This window comes from Streptopelia decaocto (genome assembly GCF_964273445.1).
Source record: "Streptopelia decaocto genome assembly, chromosome: 4".
In the NCBI taxonomy this organism is placed as follows: Eukaryota; Metazoa; Chordata; class Aves; order Columbiformes; family Columbidae; genus Streptopelia; species Streptopelia decaocto.
In genome coordinates this window covers 5,801,100-5,824,099 of record NC_138658.1, presented here as the reverse complement: position 1 = coordinate 5,824,099, position 23,000 = coordinate 5,801,100, and the positions used below count along the sequence as shown (strand labels likewise).

At 39.2% G+C, this 23,000-nt stretch overlaps 1 protein-coding gene across 1 annotated transcript in view; it reads left to right on the top strand.

The window, feature by feature from the left end:
* Nucleotides 1-9,874: 9,874 nt before the first annotated feature.
* TACR3 (tachykinin receptor 3) overlaps nucleotides 9,875-23,000 on the top strand; it is a gene marked incomplete at both ends in the record, with an annotated part of 29,810 nt that continues 16,684 nt past the window's right edge. The window contains one exon of the mRNA XM_082050774.1: nucleotides 9,875-10,350. Coding sequence (XP_081906900.1) covers nucleotides 9,875-10,350 — 476 coding nt within the window. The remainder of the gene's footprint in view (nucleotides 10,351-23,000) is intronic.

The window sequence follows — 23,000 nt, the reverse complement described above, 5'->3', positions numbered from 1 at the left end:
TTGCAGCTTGTCTAAAAAAGTAAGAAGCATTCTTTACAAATTAATTTAGTCACTACCTTTTGCTTTCAAGTCTCTTCCTCGTTGCTACTGCTTCTTCAAAACTGGTGATGTATGTTGCATCCACAAAAAATAAATTAGTCTAATTCATTTCACCTCAGAAAATAAATGGCCCTCCTCTCTGTTGTCTTCACAATGCCCCTGGAACATGCTGAATTATTGAGAAAGGACAGCTCATTTGCAACAAGATTCTGCCTGCCTGACACTCAAAATAGAAGAAAGGGTTTGTGATTTAGGACATAAAAAAGCAATCCAATTTTTTGCAAGGACTGGCACACGCAGAAAAGCTTGGGACGAAATGACAGGCATTTGGTTTCCAAAGTTAAGAGCAGCACTTTGTTGATGTAACTGGTAATCTCGGAGCTTAGAAAGGAGACTGGGAGGATGGGAATTCTGAAGCTGAGAGAGGAACCAATTCCTCCAAGCCGGGTTGTGCTATAGCCAAACTAGAAAGCGGGTTTCCACAAACCCTCTTCAATGCTCTTAACACTCAGCAAACCATTATCTTTTGCCTGTCACTTCTCTAGGAAAAAACCTAAGATTGAGTAAGAATATGCTTTTCCTTACTTATTTTTCCAGTAAATATAGCACATTCCACATTTTCAAAGCTAAGAACTGCGGGTTTTAAGCAGTGCCAAGAATACTAAACAAGGTTTAGGTATCATAAAAATGTGTAGCAGCCAAGTGGTTTAATAAGTCAGCTGAATTAAAAGAAGAGGCAATAGGAACACTATCACACACTAAGGTAAAACTAGTACAACTCGGCTCTCTTTTCTACAATTTACAGAATATATCACCTGAAGAATCTGTGGCACTGCAGAACAGCCACAGACTAAGAAGTACCAGTATACTTGAAACATTGTGTTCTAAAAGAAGCCCAAAAAATGATAAATACCTTTCTTATCCTTATGAAGAAATAGTTTAGAAAATAATTTATAATTAGAACTTACTTTTAGTCAATCTCCTCATTAGTCATCATGTTAGAAGAATGAGAGCTAATAAGAAAATGCTTGCTTGAACTCTGCTAATTGACTAGTAATACTTCATAAATGAGAGAATAACGTAGTCCAGAAAATACGTTTCTTTATTGTACAGGAAGAGAAATCACCAAGAATAAGTGTTTGATGGATCAGACCCCATAAGGGAGCTAGCACATCCTATTACATAAAATGAACAAAGCAAGGAAAATATATTCAGCACTCCAAATTATTCCCAGAATTATGATGAACACAGAAATCCTGGCCTGATTCATATCTAAATTATATCTGCTCTTCTGGATGATCTCCACTACAACATTTTTGGTGGGGAACTTTTAAGTATTTCAAATGATAGCTAACACAAAAAGAGAAAATGAAACCTTAATTTTGATGCAGAGGTTTGAGCTGACTTTGCTCCCCAGAAATCAGAGTAATTCTGGATCAACATCAGTGTAAATGAGATCAGAAACCGTCATGAATACCTAACCCAGCACCTTTCATTCTTCCTTAAAGTGATTTCTGTGAAGAGTTTAGACTGCACACTTTCTAATGTATTTTCTGTAATAATCCACTGTGCTATAGTACTTTTCAGTTTTATTATTACTACTATTTGCAATGTTCAGTTCTTCCTAATTCCTTCATCTGCTCTGGTTAATCTGTGTCACAGAGGTTATGGATATTAAATGTGATGATTTACTTTTTTTTAGAAAGCTTCAAAATGCAATCATTCTGCTTTTCCTTAAACTCTAAGCAGTATAGAAAAATGAGCATAGTAGGAAAGCTTATTTGATCTTGTGAATAAAACCAGAATGTTTTAAGAAAACCAGTTAACTGAGCAGGAAGAAACAGAGGAGCAATTTACAGAACCACTTGCAGCAAACTTTTCAGGGAAAAAATATCTGTTGTCTGGAAGGCTTGGAGCATGGAAATTGGCATATTTCTGGAAAATCTTCCATTAGAAAAACCAACAAAATTACCCTCTTCATCACTCATTCTCTTATTTTGCTTTTACTATCATGGCTTTTTGGAGGTCATAATGACCTAAAAATCTTCAAGTCAATTTGTAATCAGTCATATTTTCTCACCATTTTGGACTGTAATGTATTCCAAAATGTAGAACAGGAGAAAGCTAATGTTTTCCCACATTTGAGAGAGTACCTGAGAATGTTTTCTCTTCATCCTTTGCTTCCAATGCACAAAGAGACATTTTAAGACAAAGTTTGCTATGCTGTCATAAGGCTCCCTTCTATATTTGCTACACAATTTGCAGATACAGCTTTTCTACTAAGTTATTATTTGCTTCCCACATCAGCAATTACAAAATTCACTTGACTCTGATCCTGCACTAGCGTTTAGCATTTGTCTAAAAAGTATCTTTTGGACAAAAGTCATAAGAACATAGTAATGTCTTGTGTAAATTTATACCTTTTTAATTTTTTTTCCCTTGTATAACAAAGACAAGAGTAACAAATTATTTCTGTGCTGCCAGAGTATGGTTTCACATAAGCATTCCAATCAAACAGTCTCCTCAAATGCATGAGATTGTATCTTTTAGAAATACTTTGTAGACGGTGTTCTAAATCTCTGAATTGCCTGCAATGCTTTATGAAGAACAATCCATAAAAATTATTTTTAATGAAGGAAGCAAGTAACACTGAATATTCTCTTGATACTACAGTGATAGTAAGATAATACCTCCTGTTATTAAAAAGCAAAGTCAAGAAGCTTCATTGTTTTACTTTTCACATAATGGTGAAACATACATGGCACCGATGCTTTACGTAAAAGTGGATAAAGCTACTTGAAAATCTTATTTCCTGATTTCACTCAGCACCGAGTTACTATGATTCCATTCCCACCTCCTCGTCTTGCTCAAGACCTTAAAATATGCATTGTATTATGTACAAATATGTATGTACATTTTATTATATATAACATATATTCAGTAACTCCAGGAGACAGGAAAGTCACCAATAAAATCCTCCTTAATTTGGACGTTTGGAAGGAAACAAATAGCTGGAAAGAGCCCTGTAGGAGACAGAGAAAATTGTTGTGCCAGTAGGAGTCTTTTCTATTGACTTTAGTGGACTTACAAACAGGCCCACAGGAATTTCAGGTGGCAACAGCAGCTACCCAGTAGTTTCAAGACTGTGGTTTCAGAACCTGCAAGATCTAATAAAACACATTCTTTTCAACTCTGATTTCTAGGACCTTATAATTCTGTTGTTAAATGTAACTTTAAAAAATATTTAAGCAATTAAAAAGAAGAAAAGAATATGGGGAAGCATGTTTGAGTGCACACATATATGTAAGTTCCTAGTTCATCTCGCCTATGTCATTAGACAGGAAATTGTGCCGTTGGAGAAAGATGAAAAGGCAGAGGTGCCTGGAATTACAATTGCAAATAACTGGTCTCCCACTGGAGAAAATAAAGAATGTGTGGTGATTAGGAAAAAAGAAATAATTCAGTGAAGATTTCACACTAATTTGTGTCAGGGACTGCAACACAGCATGTAAAGAGGGAAAAAATAATCACAGAATGTCAGGGATTGGAAGCGACCTCAAAAGCTCATCCAGTCCAATCCCCCCACCAGAGCAGGAACACCCAGATGAGGTTACACAGGAAGGTGTCCAGGCGAGTTTTGAATGTCTGCAGAGAAGGAGACTCCACAACCCCCCTGGGCAGCCTGTTCCAGTGTCTGTCACCCTCACCAAGAAGTTTCTTCTCAAATTTAAGTGGAACCTCTTGTGTTCCAGTTTGAACCCATTACCCCTTGTCCTACGTTGGTTGTCACAGAGAAAAGCCTGGCTCCCTCCTCCTGACACTCACCCTTTACATATTTATAAGCATTAATTAATTCTCCAAGCTCCAGAGCCCCAGCTCCCTCAGCCTTTCCTCACACAGGAGATGCTCCACTCCCTTCAGCATCTTTGTTGCCCTGCGCTGGACTCTCTCCAGCAGTTCCCTGTCCTCCTGGAACTGTGGGGCCCAGAACTGGACACAATATTCCAGGTGTGGTCTCACCAGGGCAGAGTAGAGGGGAAGGAGGAAAGAAGACTAATCACAATAGTCCAAGCAAAAGTTTATTATTAATATATTACATACTGTTTCACTCTGCCTTTACCTCCTCTCCAGCTATACTGCTGTCAGGTAGAAGAACCACTTGAATCAGATCACTAAACTATTTTTTTTTTCAAAAAAATTGCTAGCATTGGACTTTCTAGCACGTCTTTTCCTCTGCAAGCCCTAGCTGACCAGGAAAGCAAATGAATAAGAACTATTTTTCACAAAACAACTATGCCCTACAAATTACATTTTGACACAGGAATCTCACTGTACCAGCTGTTCAGCCCCGTTAATCACGTCCTGTGTGCAGCAGCTGAAAAACAGAGGGCTGAGCTATGCTGGTAACAATGGAAACTTTTTAGCATTTCAGGAGGGTCAGAAGATCAAACTCTCAATGGCTGAAAAAATACTGCTGGTTCTTTCTTCGGCAAAAAATAATAAAAGTTTTCTCATGTGAAATGATTTTGAATATTATCTATAATTCAGAATAATCTTCATTTCTATTTAATGTTAGTTAATATCCCATAATTTACCCATAGACCTGCAGAGTTGTACTTTATTCTAAAAGTAGTTTCAGCAAAGTTGTATCTCAGCATCTCATTCCAGAAGAAAACTTGTCTCTAATTAGTTCTTTGGCTCTGACTGTTTCTACCTTTCTGGCCCCCTCTAGCTATGAGAAAGATCCACAGACAATACTTCTGGGTCTGGCCTAACCCTTTGCTGCAACATCCTTACTCACATGCTTGTGAAGTCGCCTGATATCCTACTGAGTCATTTTCAGTTGGTGCCAGGAAGAAGACACTTGCATTCACAAGTAATAATCGGAAAACAAGTTCAAGCTGAGTTTTCCAACTGTGTTTTACGCTACAAAAATAAAAGCAAACTGTTCATAATATAGGTAGTCTGACATTGTCATGACAGCAGCACAATGCTAACAAGCAGCCGTAATAAATAGGACACTGTTGAACGTCCTTAAATTGCAAAAATTCTCCTGCCATAGCTAAAGCTTTGTATGACTGACTGAAGAACAGGAGATATTAAAGTTGAAGAAAAAGTTTGGACCAGCAAAGCTGCTGCTGAAGGATCATCTCTTCCAGCTTGGGGCTAGAGGAAAGAGGCAGGGAATGAGGCCATTAGGCTAAGCCTAATCAAGCAGCCAAATCCAAAACCAAAAGCAACCTTAGCAATGCCCTCCGTGTTACATACAAAGGAAAGGAAACACAGAGGCCAGGTCTTGTGACACAGAACTGCTGTGGTGAGCAGGGATGCAGTTAGCCCTCACACTAAATACACCTGCTGCTCAGGCTGCTATTTTGTTACAAATCCCTACAGGTCCACTACTGCTGATATTCTCTGGCTCTTTCCCATAGTGCACAGATGAATTTAGTGGAAGGTTGATTTCAGAGTATACCAGAAAACCTGTAGAGGACTAAGTCATATCTCATAAATAGCAAAGAATGGAATAATTTCCAAATCTACTTTGTACTCAAGATGCTAAGTCAAGATCTTATCGTCCACTCTGGGCTCAGCTCCAGAAAGGTTTTCTGGAGCTGTAAAAAAATACTGTCAAGCTATGTAACACAAAGGAAAAAAAAATAAACAATCACAGATACTTCCCTGATCACACTTTGGGTATCTCTTTCACATTTCTAAGTACTTCTCTGAAGCTGGGAATGGGGAAATGCTAATAGCTGCAAGTTTAACCACAGCTGACTGTACAAGCACAAAGTAGCTATCAGCAGAATAGCAAAAGAAAATAGTAAACAGTAGATGACCAGAAAGCAGTCACTCTAAAACTGAGTAAAGTCTTACCTAGAGGACAACGAAACATTCCCACTGTGAATATGCATAAGCTGGAATGGGCAAAAGCATAAGAAATCACATACCTGTAGCAGTTTTAGAAGAAAATACAAGAACAGTTACTCTCTACATTATTTTTCTAGAAAAGCCTGAGGAAAAAAAACCCATATCTTTGTCTTTTGTACTGCTCCTTTGTGTAAGCTTCACCACAGTCAGGTAGGTTTTAGTACACAGAAGTTATCAACACAAATGTTTTCGCCAAAGTTGGTGTGGAAGTTATTTGAGAAACTGAATGCTGGTGTCCTTCAGCTGACCAAAATTCAATCAGCACATGCATAATCAACACAAATTTTGATGGAGAAGCACGGTCGACTTTACTGTCCAGGTGAATTCCCTCCCCATGCAAGAGCCCATTACTGCCTGCCTAAAATCTTTCCTTAATTAGTTAAATAAAATGATAGCAAGACAGGTGCTAAAGGGCAGGTCAACCAATTTCTTTGCTGTGGTCTTTTGGATGTTGGTGAACTTGATTTTGCACCAATTGATTGTACCAGGCTACTCCTCTAGTGTTTTAATAAGAATGAAAGCTTGTGCTCAGAGGAATTTTTTCTAGCAAATTTTTAGAGTCATCTCCAAAAGGAACAGCAAATATTTCCTGTGGAAGGCTGATCCAGTTGCCCAACATCTGCCCTGTGCTGTTCAGTGCTCAATTTCCCCAAACAGCACAGCTCCAGGTACTCAGCCACCTCTTCTGCCAGATGTGCACACCTGCCACAACACAACAGATAACATCCAGCTTACTGAGCAAGTGACTAATGAAAAATCCAGGCTGTCCATCATGGAACTATGCTAATGATACAGCACAGTTTTTCTTCTCCTTGTGTGTGGATGAGAGGGGATGGGAAAGAGCACAGTGTATAAAGTTCCCTTGCAGGAGTAGAATATTTCCTCAGGGCACTCCTGAAGAGGAAGGCAGGAATCTATGATGCTTCCATTTCTACACTGCAAAGCTGACCCTTTTGTTCTCATACTGTGTTGGTGGCCTGGCTGACATTTTACAAAAACAGAATATAAAAAGCTTCCTGATTTTTGTTTAAAGTCTCAAGGACTCAATTTACTGATAACTTTGCTTGCGTAATGGGGTGTTGACTTCTACTAACTTTGCACACTGTGACTAGGAATGTATGAGAACAATTTCCCCTGGGGGCACTGTAGAGGATTAGGGAAATGCATAAGGGGATGGTCTCTCCAGAACACACGGTATGCAATTGCAAGCAATTTTCCAAGACAGAGAGCTAGAACCAGCTTCATTCCTGTCAGAAATGAGGATCAAGAAATCAGACTCCCGCTCTCAAAGTCAAAATACAGCTCATAGTTTGCAGTGCTGGAATTTGCACACAAGGTCAGAATGTGACTCCATGAAATATGCAGAGCGAATAGTTCAAACATGGATCCTTTTTGGTTTCTATAGAGGGGAAGTTATGGCAGGTGCTATAGGGTATGGTGTTCCTATATGTTTGCACTCTGCTGCACACCCAGCAGTACTGTGTGCAAGTAGTAAGGTGTCTGTGTCTGAGGAAACTGAGGAAAAGGAGTAAGAGAGCTGAGGTTGGGAGAGCTGGCTGGAAGCAATAGAAGCACGTGGGACACAAGGACTCGAGCTGCTGGTGTGAGAATGTGGAAAACACATCAGCTTAGTAAAAGGATACAGTCTGGAGCTCCTAGTTTTGGTATAAAGGTGGAAAGGTATATGGCATGGGGCTTTGCTTTCTGACTCATAGCCATATGAAAATCTTGAGTGAATTTTCTGGAGTCAAGAGTTGAGCATCAAAGTTTACACTGTAACTAGTCAGTCCAGTAATTCTCACTCATTTGGGAACCATTTTTTGAATACTTTCAACACCCAGACTCACAGAGATTTTCTTTACCATAGTTAAATCAACTTCTTTCTTGGATTTTGCCTGGTTTTAGATCATTTGTTACAAGTCAGATTTCTTTGCCCAGGTATGGTATTCTCTCAGTCTATCTCACTAGCCTATTTTGGACAATATGATACAAGAAGTCCTAGCTATTAACCCTCCATCCAGCACCCACTGATTTTACCAGGAGAATGCACCTGAAATACTCAACTACTTATTCTTCACTGCCTTCCCAAAGTCAGTATGGGATCTCTTGAGAACACAGCACAAAGCTCATTGGGGAAACAGCGTGTGAACTTCTGCTCCCTCCTTCAGACTCAGCTCCAGGGAAAGGGTGAAAGATGATGCAGGCGGAAGATGTGAGACTCTCAACATGGAACTGTGGGATTAAAACCAGTGGTTTTGCTGTGATGAGAAGCTCCAGCGTATGGGCAGATTTTAGACATGCTGTAGCAAAGGGTGGTGCTCAGTAGAGCTGCTGCTTATGATCACGTCAGCTGGTAAGACCTGAGAGGCATACAGAAATTGCAACAATTGCAGTCATTCAAATGAAAACTGCAGTGAAGTCCTGACAATTAAAGGTAAATACAGCAGGGAGGAAGCACACACAGGAATATTTGACTTTTGTATGAAGCTTTTGTTTAAAAAATGTAGGAAGTGTCATTGCTGATAGGGGTATTGTACAGCTCCCACCGCTGTGATACAGTTGAAATCTCTGCTGATGACAACTAGCAGCTCTGAACTGCTGAAGCATGGAGGAGATCAGCACTAAAATACATTTTCTCTCTAAAGACTGCAGCCTATTGAATAACAAAGGTTTGTTAAAGTCTCTTGCAATCAGCCCTTGCACAAAGCATGCATTCCCAGTGCCAGCTGTTGTTAATGCATTGACAAGAAAACTAGAAAACATCAGGTGTTAAATTTGCTCATTTACACTTTTCTACCAGTATTGAAATCGCTGCATATAAAAATATTGTTTGTTCAAAATAATAATAGTTCTAAGTGTGGAATAAATGCAAAAAGTAAAAAGAACTAAAAAAAAAAAATTCAAAGATACAAAGAAAACAACCCCTTACCATTTTACCCATATTTAAGGACATTTATGTTTACGGCTGCACTGTGTTTCAACAAAAAAAATCAGTGTCTGCTGAGCATGCAAATGGCTTTACAGGCACCAAAGTTAGTGCTGTAAGAAAAAGATAGTCACATTTTAATTTTATGTTTCTTGATGTCAATTACATATTACAGATTGAAAAGCAAAATTAGGGAGCAGTAGAATGTATTTCTTTATCTGAAAAAGGTCACTATTCTAAATCTATAGTTAGAAGGATAGGTAAAAGGAAAGCATGTACTAAATGAAAAGACAGCAGCAAGAAAGCAGATTTGAATTCATCTGGGATAAATTCATAAATTAATCTGGAAATAGCTTTAATAAAAAGCAGTCTCAGGATGTTCAACTAAGCCAGCTAATTAGCCCTGCAAAGGCAGGGCAAAAAGACTATTTAAAAAAGAGGCACAATAATGAATCTTAAAGAAAGGTAATGTAAAACAAATCTCTGAACAAAACCGAGATGAGAATTCATTTTCCCCGTAGCACTCTCCAGAGCTCCTGAAAGTGCCTGCTGCTGGCAATGAATGAAATAAAAGGAGAGGGAGGGAGGGAGGGAAAAAGAAGGTGTTATCTTACCAGTCAACGGAGCTTGTTGCTCCACTCCCTTTGTGACGCTGAGAACTCACAAGCCTATAAAATGTGCCTTGGCTTCCAGTCCCCTTCTGCTTCAGCAAAAGCAAGCGGTGGCCGTACAGAGAAAGAATGGGATGCTGTTCCACTCAGAGGTAGCTCTCCTGACTCGACTGGTACAGCAATTCTAACAGTTTGAACACCATAGCCAAAGCTTTTTCTGACAGATCTCTCCTTCCCCGTACCTGCTGTGCTGCCTAACTTCCTTTTTTCTTTCTTTCCTTTTCTTATCTGTTGGTGGAGATTTTGGAGGGTTGGGAGAGGGAGGTGGGAGGGCACATCATTCCTGGAAGAGAGGAGAGGAACATCCAAGATGACTTCTGTCCCCACAGCCAGCTGGAACATGAGCATGAGCAGCAGGTGGAACAGGAGCCAGGCTGCAGTGGGCGATCCCTGGGGACAGGCATTAGGAGCACAAGCTGGAAATGTTTCTCCCCCTGTAGCATCCTCAGCAGCCAACTTCTCCAATCAGTTTGTGCAACCCTCTTGGCGCATTGCCCTGTGGTCTCTGGCTTATGGTGGTGTGGTGGCAGTGGCTGTTTTTGGAAATCTCATTGTCATCTGGATTATCCTGGCTCACAAGCGCATGAGGACTGTGACCAATTACTTCTTGGTGAACCTGGCCTTCTCTGATGCCTCCATGGCTGCTTTCAATACCCTCATCAACTTCATCTACGCGCTGCACAGCGAGTGGTACTTTGGAGAGGCTTACTGTCGCTTCCACAACTTCTTCCCAATCACAGCTGTCTTCGCCAGCATCTACTCCATGACAGCAATAGCTGTGGACAGGTGAGAAAAGAGAGGAAAAGTTAGGGGTGAGAGATTGAGATAAGATTCTCTGCTGAAATAAAAATACAGAGATAACAATCGTTAAGTGATGAGTGGCAGAGTCCTCAATAGTTCAACAACTGTGCTCCTCTGTACTTCTTTAAGATCTCTCCCTAACATACTGTTTTTCTCCATCTTTGGTCTTTCTCCTTCAGCTTTTCATTGCTTTTACTCTCTTGCTTTCTTTTAAAACGAACACTTCCTCTCTCTCTGTTTTGCTTTCCCACCTGTGAAAACAGTATCTGTCCCTCAGTCAATGTCATCCTCATCGAGATAAGGAGTTGTAGAGATTGTGTGTGAAGGGAGAGGATTTCAAATTTCCCTCCTCTTTGTATTTTTGCAGCTGGCAGAGGCATTTGCCTCCTCAGAAATCACTTGAAACTCTGTTTTTAATTGCTCTTCTCACAGACAGCCATGAGCTGCTTGGTTCCTCCTGATTTTAACTAATGAGACTATTTATGTTGCCATCTGTGCTTATCCAGAGGTCTGGTAAAAAAAGTGCTTGATTTTTTTCTAATTACTGGCAGCAAAACAAGCCATTGTGGCTGTGAAAGAAAACAGGACAGCGATAAACTTTACTTTTGTGCTCTTGACAATAATGGAATAGAACAGCTGTGGTCTCCATAGAGTAAAGAGGAGCTGTAGCTGTCAGATTTCCAACAGAGATGCTCTGATAGACCATTTTTCTGAAAAGGTGCTGTGAGTATTCCCTAAGAAATGTTCCTTTCTTTATGATCATTTTCACATTTGCTGTTCTGGAGAGATAACTTACCGTGTGCTTTAGAAAGCAAGTAAATTCCTGAATTTTCCTTCAGATAAACAGATTGCTTTGTACTTCAGATCTTTTATTCCTTTTAGCAATGCACTGAAATAACTCACAAAACTCCTTTCTATGTATTCAGATCATGTTATGCATCTTGTCTGAATTGACTTGGCAGAACTGCAGCAGTGATGTAGTTAAGATTTTGTAAGTTTCAGTCCACCTTCTGAAATGTTATTTCTTGTTTCCAAGTGCAAAGACTGGAAAACGTATCGTTGTACCTTTGTATGTGCTGTGGGCAAGTTCATAATAATGCTTTTCTTTTGGTCTTCCTAATTGCAAATTTTAGGTGGCATTCTCAACCAGATGCATTTCTGTTCCATAAAGCTAAAGATGAAAGAGAAAATGAGAATCTTAGCAACTCTTCTACCTCTCTGCTCTGGGGATCAGTGAAGACAGGAGGAAATCAGTACATTTTCCTTGTTCCCAGCTGTTAACCTCCCATTAATAAGGTGTGTAGTAAGGAGGTAGTGTAAAACCAGTAATACTACCTTTAACCAGACAAATATTTCTTCAATTGTCAATTTGGGTTTAGCTTGAGATTCTCACCTAGCTGGAGGTTTTCAGAAAGATAAAAGGGTTTTAGCTGATGCTGAGGATTTAACTGTTATTACTGCAGCTGATCATGTCATTAGCCAAGGGGTTACTAAGATGCTCTAAGTTTTTTTCATTTTTCTGACAAAACATCCATAGAGATTTAGTACTTACTACCTTGAAAGTTCAAAAAATTACACTAGGAAACTGGAAATGAAGGTGAATATAGTTTCTTGGGAATCTAAAGGGTGAATTTCCAGAGGGAGTAAAGAATAGCTCTGCTCCACACTAACTGAAGTGCAATGGTCAGGTTGAAATATATTGGAAATGCTTTCCTTGGTTTAGCAATGTGAGACACTGGTGCTCAGAAGTGAGTCAATTACTATAGCTATTCACTCTGATCTATTTCTTGTCTGAAAATCCCCTGAAGAAATAACACTTCCCACCCCACCACATCTTCCAAGCTCACTTGCCTCCAACAACAAATCAACATCTTCCCTTGGGGGGAGCACAGTGAACGGTGCCACAGCCGTGCTTCGGTGAGCTCTCTGGGGTGCCAAGGAGCATCAGGTAAAACCAACAGAAAAGCAGTTCATCCCTCCTTCCCTATTCATACTGCTGTTCCTTTTCCTTTCATACCAAATCCCACCTGATGCATTCAGCACTTTTAACCATTTCCTGGCCACCTCTGCAGAACACTCCTGCAGAGTCAAGAGGAAAACTGAGGGTCAAAATGAATCCCAAGGGAACATCCTTGGATGTACAGACTGCCCTGTTCCAGTGCACAGAGCTGCTGAGTGGACAGTTCTTAAAACTTTGATTCCCATTTGCCTTCTGTAAGAGTTCAGCCAGTATTTCAGATGGGACACTCTGCTTTAGTTTTGACCCAGTAAACTCAACATTACACAGTCGTGTTGATTTTAAAATAGTTTTTTAAAAAGCTAGAAATTGGGATAAAGCTACTCAGAGAACTGAAATGACGAGATTGTATCAGATGATTTTCCAGTAGAAATTGTTAACATCCCAAAATACTGAAAGGTCAGGGGGCTCACTAAAAAGCATGTTGTGATATGCTCCACTGATCATTTTAGAACACCCAAATGTTCGCAGAGTATGAATGAGTCACTGTGATCAGAGGTCATGGGCAGTACCTGTTTCCTTTCACATCCGATTCTACAGGCCACGTTGTGTAAGTTGTGTGCACTGTGAAGTTACTGGACTGACAGAGGTTTCTGTGAAGTGGCGAGTGGGGTGTGCTGATCTGGGCCTGAGGATTAAAGTACCCAAGATTGCTGTGTGACCACCTGGTCATTGAACAGAGACTTAAATTTATGTGGGTTTATTCACACTTCTGAGCATCCCTTCCTGGTGGTCTTCTTCCCCTGCCTTCTGCTTCTTTTCTGACAGGCTGTTTGTGGTCTACTGCAGAGATGCCACAGGCAGCTTTAACCAAGCCAGCTCAGGTAGCAGAAGCAGCAGAGATTTTACACTGCACTGCTTCACAGGCACTCTTTTATTCATTCTTCTGTAGCTCAGGCTGCACAGTACCACAGTTAGGTTGTTTCCAGTGCAACAGTTCCTTTAGCTACCTTATGGGGATAAACTTTTAAACCAGCCCAAAACAGAGTGAATAGGGGATAGTTCTGGAGCCAATATGCCCTTTCCACTGGCCAGTGTGTGATTCGAAAAGGTCATGTGTCTTAACTCCATCTGTGCCTACTGGCTGTGGTACAGCTCTTGGGCATCTTAAAGACCCACTGTCCCTTCCTGCTAGTTCTTAGCATGCAAAAGAGGTGGGTCATGCATGCTGGCAATTAATTACCAATTCCAAAATCGTCTCAGTTCTGTGTGTGGGCCTAGAAATTATCTTCAAATATGTGACGGTTAAAGTGGAAGTTTGGAGATGCAGCAATATAAAATAACATGCCTTCAGTAGAGTATATTTTTATGCATTTTTCCTGTTATTTGCATATCTACAGTATGACTTTCCAGTTATTGTTCTCTCAGCAATCCCATAATGGCATCCTCATTTCAAAAAGTCTAACTCTTTGTAAAAGCAACTGCTCCAGAATTAGACAAGGTATTCTAACAGTGATGGTGAGTAGTTACTGACCCAGTTCACATCTTCCCATTTATTGGCTTCTTGGTATGCAAGCAAACTTTTGCTCTTTGATGTGCTATTACATATGTATTAGATATCTTCATATACAAAAGTAATTGAAAAGAATGACACATATATGCCAATATTTCACACACATGTAGATTAAATTACATTTATGATACACCAACATTCTGCATTACTGCAAAACAGCCTACAAAGCTCACTGCTGCTCAACATGGGTCAACATAATAGCATCAAAAGAATCATGTAACTTTTTTTAACAAATTATTAGGAAAAACGATGGATTTGACCTAATCCTTTCTAAAGATCAGATTCTGCCAAATGTTACCCATCTATCGCAGCCCTATACTGCAAAAATCCCAGCCCATTTTTCAGTCAGCTACTTGCAGAGTCAAAGGTATTGCAATAGATGAATTACAAAATAAAGTCCAATGTTAAAGAGAATTCCACTTTCATGCACTTTTTTGAATCACAAAACTTTCCTCATATGTTGTGTTGAAGTAAATTCTGGAGCTGTTACAATTTGCTGCCTCAGGGAGCCACGAAAAATGGAAGTCCAATAATTAACTTCAAATCAAGATTTTTGAAGTAAATCACCATTTTTAAAACTTAAGACTTCATCATGTCCCAAAGTCTCATACGATTTGAATAATAAGTTCATCTTTCCCCCCTTTTTTGGTTCTTCTGATAGACTGAAATTCTCTTTGTTTTGACCTACAGGCAGATAGAGATATATTTATTCTATATTAGTCTAGTCCAACAGAGGTGATATGAAACTTCCTATTTGTATTTGTTGCACAGAACTGGGTCTGTGACTCTATTTTTAGAAGGAATAAGGCTATTAAAATTAGCACTAAAAGACAGGTATATTAGCACTCTTACCTCTGGTACCCTAGACTCACTGAAGTATGACTACACAGCATCATGTTGTTGACATGGATAAGATGGTGACATTAGGATGGATATTTTTAAAAATTTGATTGAAAATTCAAATAATCAGACAATATGCAAAAGGATGAGAATCAGAATCCAAGAGCCATGGGCCCAGCTTTCTCTTTCCCAACACCCTTATACTCTGCTGAACACCAGACTCAAGATCAAATTAACCTTCGCTAACAGAATATTAGATAATTAGATGATCTCCATGTTTCAGAATATGATTGATTCTTGTTATTAGCAGTCTCTGTTGGCTTTTGGTTGCCCTTCTCGTTTCTTTTTAATAAGCTTCCTCAAGTTTTTACAGTTCTTCCTTTTCAAATGAAACAGTACTAGAGCAGCTTTTTAGGGCTTTTATTGTTTCTGCGGAGATGTTAAAATAAGCCATACTCTAGACACTATTCAAAGAATAAAAACCTTTAAGCTTGACCATAAAACACTGTTCAGGACCAACTCAAGTGCCCCGTGTTTACTTTAGGCTTCTCCATGTAGACACTCCATAGAGCTGTCATTAATGTTGACCAAGATTATATTTTATGTCTGCACAGAAGTCACTGATATCTTCTATTATTATTATTGCATTACCTGCTATCACAGCCCTTCTAATTTCTTTTGGCATGCCACCGTTGTTATTGTGAATTACCTGAGTGTATAATCCTGAATTTTATTTTTTCAGAGTCACGCTTGGAATTTCAAACCATAAAATTCCATATTATTCATGAATACACTTGTCCTTCATGACTTGATTTTAAACTGTATTTAACATTTAGTTTTATTCCTCCTCTTGCACAATCTCCTTTTTTATGAACCTTAGTATTAGTGTTACATTCCTCCTACCTAGTTCCTAGTATGCCTATTACACTAATACCTTAATACAAAACTTGTCATTCTAGTTTCCCACCTTATTTCTTAGGCTTCTAATTGGTCTACAGAAGCACATATACTATTATACTATAGTATATATGTATATACTATACATATACTATTTTTCTTCAACATTGTTCAGTTACTGATGGGTGTTATTAATCACTCTATACACTCATTAGACTCCAGCATAAGTAATATGATACAGGCTTATAAGAGAAAACAAGGGATAAACATGATTCAATTTATCAAATGAAACCTAAATTCATCATGTGTACACACTCGCATCCTCAAAATATCACTTAGGCTCTTCACTCTCTTCAAGTGCACACTGTAAGAGCAATTATTATTGTCACAAAGTAGTACCACAAGGCCTATGAATGAATCTGTTACTGAAATTCTGAAGTAGGCAGGTGGCACATGGAATAATGTATTATCTTTCCATTAGAATACATTTTGGTATCTGTCTTTGCATGAGTTTGCATTCCTGGGACAAATTGGTCAAGGACTTATGTAACAAACATTTTAAACTGATACTCCTGCAAACTATACACAACCATCTTTGATGTTTACCTCAATTGGAGATGATTATTATCTCAATTGGAAGTTAAGTATCTGTTACATGTCCTCTGTGCTCAGAAACACTGAAGTGCTAGGAAATGGGTATGTGAAAAAGTGATCTCTAATATGTCTAACACATTATGATAAGGAGTGCACAGGGCATGATCCTATTTTGTGCTCATATTGTAGTGGTGTCAGCAAAAGATGCACACCAAGATGTATACTGGTACTCATATTCTTGTATGTGCGCTTGGAACTAAGTGTTTTGTGCTTGGTTCATGGGTGAATAGAGCAGGTTGAAGCGATGGCCAGCAGGAAACCTGCATCCCCAGCCAGCTGCCCCTACACAGAGCTCACTCAGACACACCTGCAGCCTTTGGTCTTTCTCTCACTCCCCTTCCCTCAAACTCTCTTATCTCCAAGTAAATGGTTTCCATGCAAAAGAATAGACAATTTGCACTGATGACTGGACACCTCTGGTGTCATATAACTACACAAAACACTACCTGCCCTACCAAACTAAAGTTCAATACAGCTTTTTTCCAAATTTATGGATGACTTCATAACCGTGGCTTCACGAATCAGCCTTGGTTACTGCACATAATGACAGGAAAAATGCAAGATATGCCTTTAAAATCATCACTATTATTAATATTCTTACTTTGCCATAGTTGTCATCTTCCATAGCTGTCAAACTATAGAATTCAAATAGAAAATCCCTTCCTCATTTCTCTGTGTTCCCCAATTGATATCTTAAGATGAAGCACATCATATTTCCGGATTCCAGTATCTAGGCTGCCCTCTAAAAAATATCACTCCTCTGAATTGGAGAGAAAATTTGAACAGGAGAGTATTAAGAGTTCAAAAATCAAGAGGTGAAACATAAAGGACTCTTAATGACTTGGGGGCCTAAAATGGTTTTCTGGATTTGACAATTCTCTTCCTTTCTTTCTGAGAAAATAGGTGAAATAGTTTCTGCAGAATATCCTGATGCAATGGCTAAGAGATTCAGACTGCCAGAGACATAGGAAAAATAATCCATTTCTTGCTATGCTACCAACTCATAATGATCAGGCAAAAAGAATCTTTTTGGGTTTTTGTCAAAATTCACATCAGGGTTATGTTACTGATAACATACTAAGTCAGTTTGGGAATAAATATAGGCATAACAGCTATTTTTCCCTCTTTATTTTGCATTAAGAAAATATTCTATTTAACAAGCTGCTTTCAAAAGATGCAGTGAAAAAAAATGAGGTTGATAGGCAAATATCTTGAGGGGTATAAGCAACATTTACAACAGTGACTAGCCCTAAGTGTCCTTGTTCCAGACAGGAAACAACATCTGACTGGTTCGAACCATCCATTCAAATGAGAAGTTCCTTTTATACAGTCTTAGCCTTAAACACCTTTTCTCAGTGCCCTTAATTATAGCTTAATGAAAACTATTAAAAGATGTATCTGTGGTTTACTATTTAATGTTGCCTGCAGTACTTTTCAAAGGTAGTCAAGGGTTGGGGTTTTTTTGTTTTTCAGGGGTTTTTTTCCCCCTCTTGAATATTATTGCCTATATGCATATATTTCTGACTGGTTTACCAACCAGGGGAGAAATTTGTGTCATTGACATATTTGGGTTTATGTAAAATAAAATCATTTCAAAACAACTGGAGAAACAAGAAGGAAGCCATTCAGATGGCAGGGTCAGAAATGTAGCCAATAACAGAGTGGGTTGTAGTCTGTGCAGACAGAGCTGCTTTTGCATTAATATTGGTCCTTGATAGCCCAGGTAGCTCGTATTTAAAGAACCGGAGAAATAGAAGACCTTTCCTATCAATTTGCACAGGTATAGAATACATTGTGTAAAATTAATTATATACTTCTAAAATTCTAGCCCATTGCCAGTTGCCAAAATGCTCCTCAAGCAGACAAGCATTGCACTGTTGATGAGAACTCATCTATACCGAAGAATTTCTGTATTCCTGTTTTAAGGTTTCTGTTAAGAGGTATCCAAAAGCAAGGCGTTAGACACTAGTCCTGATTTCAGCAAAACTGCCATGTTACCCCCTGCTCAAAGCACGACAGCCGTTCACCAAGGGCAGCACATGTGCCTCTGGGAGAATCAAGGCCCAGTTTTCCCTCTGGGATGTTGCCCACTCATCTCTTAAATGTAAAATATATTTGTTTAGCTATCATGCTACCATACACTCTTCCTTCATGCTATTAGTTTTAAGGTGATGTCCATGTAACAATGACATTGCTCACTGTAGATCCTTCTGGCCACCAAAACCAGCCTTATTCAACAGTCGGAGACAGAAATGCTCATAGCCACTCTTCCTGCAGAGAAAGTCAGTCTAAATAAATGAATAGACACCACTAGAATGCAAAAGTTAAATACGTGGTTTGCATAATACAAAAAAAGCCTCTAAAATACCACAGTTCATTCCATTCCCTTTAGTCTACTGTCTCCACCTTACAGAAACCTTTTGTAGGATTTTCCACAATGATGTTTTAAATAAGAGCAAGGACTCAATCATCATCATAGGAATAATCATTTCCCTACCTAAGTTTCTTAACTATCAGTTAATTCCAAATATAATGGTAGGACACAAAGTTTCAAAATCAGCTTCTGTTTTACGAGCATAACAGCACGTGTGCATTGACGAAGGGAGTGCGCTCTGGCTGCCATTGACGAGCCACTTACATGCAAGTGTTATGATTTTCTCTCAATCTCTTCCTTTGTCAAGTCCCAATCTCCTGACACAATTTGGGGCCGAATTGATTACTTTTTTCCCCATTTGAGTTTATAAACACGATGTAAACAGGCGAAACAAATCACTTAGGATGATTAAAGGGTTCCAACTGTGTCTCCAGATGGGCATTTGTAGGATCCAATTTTAAACACCATTTTGTTTTAAAAACATCTTATGTATTTTTGCTACAATTTTCTAAATAATATGTTAAAGAGGGAAGATTTTCCTTCATGTATTAGTCAGTGTATGGTGTTTTACAAAAAGATAAACTAGGATTTTTTTTTTAATCTTTTCGACTGTCAGGACCATAATACACAAACTTCAGAAGTGCTTACAGTACTTACCAGCTATTTGTCTCTTATGTTTTGCAAACTAAGAAAGAGAGCTACATGATTATGCTGTCATTATAACTACTGTCTTAAAGAGTTTATCAGTGTTAGTCAAATGAAGACTGTCTCTATCCTCATTTCAGAGAAAACAGATTTTCTTCATTTGATGAACCCAAGAAACAAATACCGAACAGTAAATTGTAGACTCCAGCCAACCTGAGCAGTTCTGAAGGAAACTAGATCTGTTCTGACCCCAGCAGATAAGAAAACAGTCTGGAAGGAAAAGAGCACTGGAGCAAGCACACCATGGGGCACCAGCCATTATATCTTGCAGCCTGACTGATTTTTTATTAAGTTAGATGGAAAGACTCTTGCTGACTTCTGTAGTCATTAATGAGGGACAAAGACGGACACAAGCCAAAGCTGGAAGAAGAGCAATTACAGTGAAATATAGCACGATCACCACAGACCAAGTCATGTGTCTAGTGATGAAATTAAAGTGCTATCTAAAAATGCTTTCAAGCAATACATAGAACCTGGTGCAGATGTTGAATAATCCACATTCTTGCAAGAAGTGTTGGCTTGAGTCTCTACCTGCACATATTTACATCCCTAAGCTTCTAAATGTGCATATTCCGTCTTATAATTGTCTTTCAAGTGGTAGTGTTTATGTTGGGTGGGGTAATAATGGTTTTTGCTTGTTGTAATAAGTGAGCACAGTGAGATAATTATTTTCAGTTGATATGTACTTCAGATTCATCATGACTGCTTTATTGTGCAGAACAAGCTATCTGTGGCATTATCAGCAGCTACCGCTGGAGTCAAAAAGCATTAGAAGTCCAATCCTGAAATCAAACTATCTCAGGGAGAGTTCAGTGCCCTTTGCTTGGCAGGAGGTCCCATTGCTCCAGCCTGGTGAGTGACTGAACAGTAGATTGGCATAGCAACCCACTGAGTAATGTTTTTGTGGCTACAAAGTGCTTTTCAGTGGTGCAACAGATCTTCAGTTGCTTGTAGCCATTATAAATCCTCCTTCAGATCAAACGCCTACCATCTTTTGGTGTCCTTAGAGAAAGAGGTGTGGGGAGGTCCAAGGTATGTGTAGAAATTCCACAGAACATGGTGAACCTATGAGGGGCCTCAGCGCTCACTGCTTTCAGAAGGACTGCAGAAGTTCAGGCCACTTGAAAGAACAGTGGAGAAGCAGAACAGTCATTAAGATAGATGACACTGGGGCATCAGAGAAGTCCATCTCTTCCCCTTGCATGCAGCTGATGTTTGGGTGACCACAACAACTCTGGGAGTTCTCTCCCATACACCTGCCAAGGCAAAAAGGCTTGCCACCACAGAACACTACCATCAAAACATGCTTTTCTACCAGTTTTACTTACCTGGGAATCTCTGGTCCATTTGGGCTGATTTTTCTCATATGTATTTTGACTTTACATCACCCCAGTTTCCTTTCTTATTCTCTTCTCTCTCAACCCAATTTCTATCTGCTATTACTCTAAAGTGCTCCTTTCTTCGCTTCTCCTCCTATTAGTTACTCATTTTCTTGTTCCGCTTCTATTCCTATTTTTGCATTCAGCAAACTGTTCCCCTGTGTCAGTTCCTTTGTTTTTGCTCCAGATCCTGTATCTCATCATTATTCCTTTCATTCCTGATCTACTCACACAACCCTCTTTTTTCTACACCATGTTCAGCACCATTCAGTGTGCAACTCGGCTTGTCTGCTGCCATCCCTTGTAACTTGCACTTTGCCATACAAAATACATCTAAGGATACCAAACAGAGCCTTAATTACAGAGCTACATCCTGAAAGATGACAGACAGTTGTCAGCTGTGGGTAATGGGGTCAATATCCTGCATCATACATCCACATTATCCTATACTTAGCCTCCTCACCTCACTAATTTTCTGAGTGAGACCTAAGCACGGAACCTCTAGCCTGTGCTAGTAGAAGCTTTCATTCTCTGGCCAAAATGGACAGGGATCAAAGGCAAGTGCCAACGGAAAAATTAGCTACTGCTCCTTCAGGTTGAGACTAATAAGACAGAGAAATAACTTACCACCCTTAGGTACCAGCAGTGACTAGATAATGTTTCCAGCAAACAAAATTATAGTCAGGAGTGGCTAAGTCTCCTTCGCAAATGCCAGCTAACAGTGCAGGAAGGACTCAGTTCTCTGCTTGACTTCTTTTGGCGACGGAGATTAACATCCAGAAACAGCTCAACTATGGAGGTGGTTTTTAACCCGCAACTGAAAGTCATTCCACCTTTTCCACTATCCTTAATTACGGCAGTGACGGCTTCTCTAGGAAAATGCTACCAAATTTATATGATAAATTTGAGTGAATGTAACAACTGCAGCTATAAAGCAATATATCACTATGCTAATTAAGCTATTTCATTTCTAAGAAAAGCCACTTAGGGAACAAGTTAGATATTTCATTGTAATTGTTAGTGTACTGGCAAATAAGAATAAATTAGCTTTGTTATCAAAGGCTCAGTAGTAGAGAGCTGTTAATACTCTCTGGTCACCCAAGTCCTTTCTGCACAAAGGCATTATCGAGGGAATAGTCAAGGGTCCTCCACCTTCTCCCCATCTTGTTTATTAGAATGACTGCCTGCTATGTTTTTGTAATCTATCTTGTGCAAAAGCTAGGCTGTTGGTTTATTGCTCCGATTTCAACAAGACAAATAGCCTGCTTTTCATCTGATCCTTGTCCTTTGACTTACCTCACTCAGCCAATAGTTAAAATTTCCAGCAGTACAGCTGTATGAGTCATTTCACACAAACAATCCACATCTTCAAAGGGCAGTCACCAGACAGGGACATTTAACAACAGAATTTTATCTTAGCCAAAGAGAATTATTGCTAGTACCTATTGGGAATAAGAATAATACAACTGGGCATAAGAATAAGGTGAATGTAATAGAAATCTGACAATAGCCTATAAAATAATATCAATGTGCAACGTAAAGAAAACTAGCAATTGAAAGGAATGATTCCAAGTTAGGAGATGCCTTACGAGTCCCACAAGCATATAAAAATGATAATTTGTTTATGGGTTATCACCTACTAAGGTAAAGTTAATCAAGCATTTTGGACAGCATCTGGCAGCCCACACTAAAGCTAGCTCAATTTGAAAGACTGGACTCATGACTACAAATTTATCTTCATTACCAAGTTGTATTTACTCTTTGGAGAACATGGGGATAGAGGGCAACAATGCAACTGATGTATATTTTCATGAGATCTGCTGCTCTCTCAGGACAAGACATCCAGCACTCAAATAACGCTATTCCATAGTCAGCGTGCAATAGCAAAAGCATCAATTTAGCTGAACACCATCCCCCCCCCCAAAACAAAACAAAACAGGCAGGTAAAGGAGAGGGGAACTCATTACCTTGTGGGAAAAATATATAAGTGCAGAAAAAACAATGCAAAAGGTATAGGCTTGAAATTCTAGATAGGGAAATTGATGATTCAGAAGTGAAGTTGGTTTACATCACTCTCTGTTTCTGAGAACATTTAGACGTTTTAAGGTCTGAGCACAGTTACCATGTCTACTAGATGCTGAGTACAACTATGGTGGCAGATGCTGGATTTATCACATATTTGATGGTTAGCTATAAACAGCATTATTTTTGCTAAAACACATATCTATTCCATAATTGCTCATCTCTCAAGTACAA